The sequence below is a fragment of the Sorghum bicolor genome, chromosome 8 (assembly GCF_000003195.3).
Source record: "Sorghum bicolor cultivar BTx623 chromosome 8, Sorghum_bicolor_NCBIv3, whole genome shotgun sequence".
Classification (NCBI taxonomy): domain Eukaryota; kingdom Viridiplantae; phylum Streptophyta; class Magnoliopsida; order Poales; family Poaceae; genus Sorghum; species Sorghum bicolor.
The window spans coordinates 61,633,151-61,638,331 of record NC_012877.2 but is presented as its reverse complement, the minus strand read 5'-3'; the positions used below and the strand labels follow the sequence as shown (position 1 = coordinate 61,638,331).

General features: G+C 39.7%; 1 protein-coding gene across 1 annotated transcript; it reads left to right on the top strand.

Moving 5' to 3' along the window:
- Positions 1,711-2,537, top strand: LOC8071509 (thaumatin-like protein). Its single transcript, XM_002443576.2, has one exon. It carries the CDS (start codon positions 1,775-1,777, stop codon positions 2,294-2,296), a length of 522 nt encoding a protein of 173 aa, XP_002443621.1. The 5' UTR covers positions 1,711-1,774; the 3' UTR covers positions 2,297-2,537.

The window sequence follows — 5,181 nt, the reverse complement described above, 5'->3', positions numbered from 1 at the left end:
ACAAAGATGAACAGTGTCGCTAAACGTAGGAGGAAGATGAACAAATCTGGATCATCAATCTTTGATTGGATGCCCGAGCATGCATGTCGACCAACGGGAATGCATAATTCCTGGTAGCCGCAGACGAGTAAATCTGTTTTAACAATGTGTCTTCTTGTGGGTCAATTTTCTCTCTACACATATATACGTACGTGGAAAAAGATGGGAATAACCTTTTCTGATGCACACATGTGAGGTGACCAGCACCATCCTCTAGGTCTGCATACAGTTGACTGTTGACTCGTGGACTTGTCCGCAAGCCAAAGATTCGTCATGATCAGGACTAAGAATAATAATTCAGGATGCACGAGGACACAATTTGGCGGCATGCAGTGCGGAAATGGAAGGCTATTTTGGTCGTATGTATATAGATCTTGACAAGCATAGCACAATCCTCAGAATGTTGTATGCACGTATATATTTAATTTGCAATAACCTTTCGAATATTTTCACAGAAAAATTCAATCTTCTCTTATGTTCGGTTGGCAATGGCATATGCGCATGCTTGTGCCAACGGTGCTACTTCTACACACGTTTTCAAAGAAGTCCTTGAAGACGAAGTATATCCGTGAACAAGCAATAATATCTTGTACGACCAACGTGTACGTTGTCTTAGTCAAAGTGGATTATTTTTTTCAGCACATCTAGATGCACGAAATATATATCAAACACAAATTCTACAAGACGTAATAACACGGCAATAGATGCAAAAGATTTCTGTACCACGTACTACAATTATTAGCTAGCTCCCCTTAAGTCAAAGAAAATAGGCTCCACAATTGATGACAACCTTAATTATCCTAGACGCACAAGTGCTAGACAGACAGCCATCCTATCTTACTTGTAACTATAAGCTTTTCGCCAATTGTGTTGCCAAGATAAACACTAGACTACTAGATTTTATGGTTTCCTCTAGACACGGCCATGTAGACGATCTAGACACACACGCACATTTAGGTGAACAGTGGTTGATGGGGTGTTGCTGGCTTCATATACAAGATACAAACTTGGGTGAGAAACTTAATTAAGATGGTGTTGATTTAGACACAAAAAACAAGTTCAAGTTCGGAAAAAATTATTATGATTTTAATAAAATTAGTACTCCTTAGGCCTTGTTTAATTAGTTCCTCCAAAAAGCCAAACACTTTTTAAGATTCTTCGTCACATCGAATCTTGCGGAACATGCATAGAGCATTAATATAGATAAAAATAACAAATTACACAGCTTGCCTGTAATTTACAAGATGGATTTTTTGAACCTAGTTAGTCTATAATTGGATAAAAATTATCATAAACAAACGAAAGTGCTACAGTAGCCTGAAAAGTCGCAAGGGAACTAAACAAAGCCTAATTTCTCCATTCATGTGATCTATACATTATTTCCAGTGTCCTTGTCATGGTAGATGTGGATTTTGGGTTGCATGCGCGTTCATACTCGTACAAGTTGTGAAGTGGCTCATCGAAAGAGTTATCCAAAAAAAAATCCACATCATGCACGCATCCAAGACACTTTCTTCCAGTTAGCAATTTGGCAGCATCTCAGTCTATCCTTCTCGGTCAACAATGAAGGACAATTTTGTAGTAATTCCACTGGACAGTATGCTTCTATAATTCCTAACCACTGGACATTAATTTGTAATTCCACCTATAAATATACACGCACTTTCCCTCCAACTTCCCAAGCAGCTCGCCTATTTCCACAAGAAAGAAGCTCGCATAGTATTAGCATCAATATATGGCCGCCTCATCGTCCTCGATCCTCCTGCTTTTCCTCGCCGCCACCTTGATGGCCAGCGGCACTCACGCGGCGACCTTCACCATCAAGAACAACTGCGGGTTCACGGTGTGGCCGGCGGCGACCCCAGTCGGCGGGGGCACGCAGCTGAACTCAGGCGGGACGTGGACGATCAACGTGCCGGCCGGCACCAGCTCCGGCCGCGTCTGGGGCCGCACGGGCTGCTCCTTCAACGGCAACAGCGGGAGCTGCCAGACGGGCGACTGCGGCGGCGCGCTCGCCTGCACCCTCTCCGGCAAGCCTCCGCTGACGCTGGCCGAGTTCACGATCGGCGGCAGCCAGGACTTCTACGACATCTCGGTCATCGACGGCTTCAACATCGGCATGGCCTTCTCCTGCAGCACCGGCGTCGGGCTGGTGTGCAGGGACTCGAGCTGCCCTGACGCATACCACAATCCTCCCGACAGGAAGACCCATGCCTGCGGCGGCAACAGCAACTACCAGGTCACCTTCTGCCCGTGATGATGAGGCAGCAAGTATATATATGCATGGCTTCTGTATCGCATGCATGTATTTACGTATACGGCACCTAGCAGGGGATGTCGGATAGGAGAGTGAATAAGACGTGTCGTGGTAGCGTACATGTCCAAGCGTGCATGCATGCATGTGCACGCGGGCATATGTACCTGGAACTGTGTGTACTTACAGTATACTCCAGCAGTATAATAATATGATAAAATATAATAATAGTAAGACACTGTCATGTCATGCTAGAAAGCAGGGATTAAAAAAAGTGAAGGTATATTATACGGCTACACTAGAAAGCGACCTTTTGGGTCGATGGTGACAGATTCAGCCACTAGACACACGTGTGTTTGATCGAGTCAAACAAAAGTTATATTAGGCAGGACGAATTAAAAAAATATTTAGAGAAGATTCTACTACTTTACTACTTTAAGATAATTTTAACCCCTTCTTAAGTGGAGCGCCAACCTTAAAGAGAAAGATCAGAAGTAGATCATCAAGATGAAGGGGCTGCCGTCACAAGTTGGCTCAAAGACTTCAAGACTAGCTCGGTTAATCCTTCTAATGTAGTGGAAATCTAGTCGTGTAGTTGTATTTGGTTTTCGCTGTACTGCTATGTTTTGAACTGGTAACCCCAGTCGTGATGCTCTAATGTTACATTGCTTTCTAAAAAACAGAGGTGTTACCTTTTTTTAAAAAAAAGTACATCAATGACAAAATAAGGCCTTGTTTACTTCCACCCTAAAATTCAAAATTTTTTAAGATTTCACGTCACATCAAATATTTAGACGCATGTATGGGGTATTAAATATAAACGAAAATAAAAACTAATTGCACAGTTTTGTTGAAATTTACGAGACGAATCTTTTAAGCTAGTTAGTCCACAGTTGGATAATAATTACCACTAACAAACAAAAGTACTACAGTGTCATAAAATTTTTCCTGCAGGAACTAAACAAGGCCTAATTGTAGGAAGAACTAAGGGTTCATGCTAAGGCCATAGGGGGCTGGAGCCCCACCAGCCCCGTTGGCTCCGTCGCTGATATTAGGCTCTAGCAAAGTATATATATATGGATGTGGACAAAATTAGCTGCCAACCGGCCCGAAAGTAATGAACATAGACCGATTCTGTTGGCATATGTATACCACAAGGACTCTAAGAGCATGATTTTGTTCTGCCAATTTCTCGATTCCTATATGGTGTTCTCCACTAGTACACAGAGGTACTATTTAGACGGTTGGTAACCTTTTTCTACAGGCGGTTTGGCGAACCACTTACGCTGGTGGTTTGTGGAAATAAATTTTTCCACAGGCGGGTAACTGAGAACCGCTTGTGGAAATGCATTTTTACAAGCGGTTCAGTTATGCTAACCGCTAGTGGAAATATTTTTCTAAAAAAATACGAAATCGGCTTTTAAAAATATGAAAAAAAAGATTTTAATCCCAGAGAAGACCCACTGGCTGATCACCTGCCTGTCTCCGTCGCAAGTCGTGAATTTTTCGCGTAAAATCGCACGCTACGCGGCTGGTTGGATTCAAACCTGAGACCTCGTCCTCGCGCATAGCCTCCTCTACCACTCGGTTGTGTCTATATTAGAGTTTAGTTCCCCACATAATATACTAAACCGAGCATACATTAATTATTTGAGGTCCTAAATGAATTCCAATGGAAAAGTTGTCAGTTATAAAGTTTCACAACTTTTCAATATCTACAACATTTATATTGGTAGTATCTCCATCCAAGGTCTTTTACAAAATTTGAATTTCAATTTTGAGAAATTTAAACATAGTTTTCGATGACAAAATGATTTCAAATGAAAAAATTATCAACTATAAAGTTTCATAACTTTTCGATATCTACAACTTTTATTTTGATGGTTTTTTCAAACAAGGTCATTTGAAAAGCTCAAAAAAATCAATTTTAAATTATTTCTACAGGCTGTTTTCTTAAGAAACCGCCTGTAGAAATATTATTTTCACTGGTGGTTTCTTAGGAGAACTGCCTGTAGAAATACTTTCACAAGTGGGTTTTTAGTCGGACAAGCCGATTTCTTTCCACGGGCGAACTTTAATTGAAAGCGCCTATAAAATTATGTTCCACCGCCAGCGTAGTGCTTTTTTTACTAGTGTTCTTTTCTTATAAATTGAAAAAAAAACAAATAATAGATACGGCATTATAGGCATCTATAAATAATTGACCTGGATCTAAAAACAAAAGATTACACTATCAAATTATTTATGTGGTTTTGGATAGAAACAAAATTTATACTTAGTAAATGTAGACAGCCGATGATCTAGCTAATAAAACTATGAACTGAAATCTTAAACAGTTTGTTCTGATTCCAAATAATTAATATATCCATACAATTCTTAATGACAGTTTCTACTATACTCCCTCCGTCCCAAAAAGAGTGTCATTTTAGGTTTTTGTGCCACAAGTTTGACTCGATTTGTAGAAAATATGTGTCATATTTGTGTCTCTAAATAAATTTGTTAAAAAATTAGACTTAAAGATCTTTTCAATGATACTAATTATGTACTATAAATATTAATATTTTTTACTATATATTTAGTTAAAGTTATTTTTTGGAAAGCGCAAACGACACTTATTCTGGGATGGAGGGAGTATGTGACAAATCTCGAGAGATTTAATTCCATCGTAATCAATCAGTGGAGACGACCAATCCTTAACATGTCGACAATCAAACTCCTCGGCAACTTTAATGAGACATTAGATTTGCGTATTATTCGAGTCCTCAAAGAAAGACATGGAGCTTGATATTTAACCATGATGAATATTAAAGATATAATATATTCGTCGATCTAAATACTTTTGTGCTTTGCAATGAGAGAATAAAATCTACCAATGTTGTATTTTAACT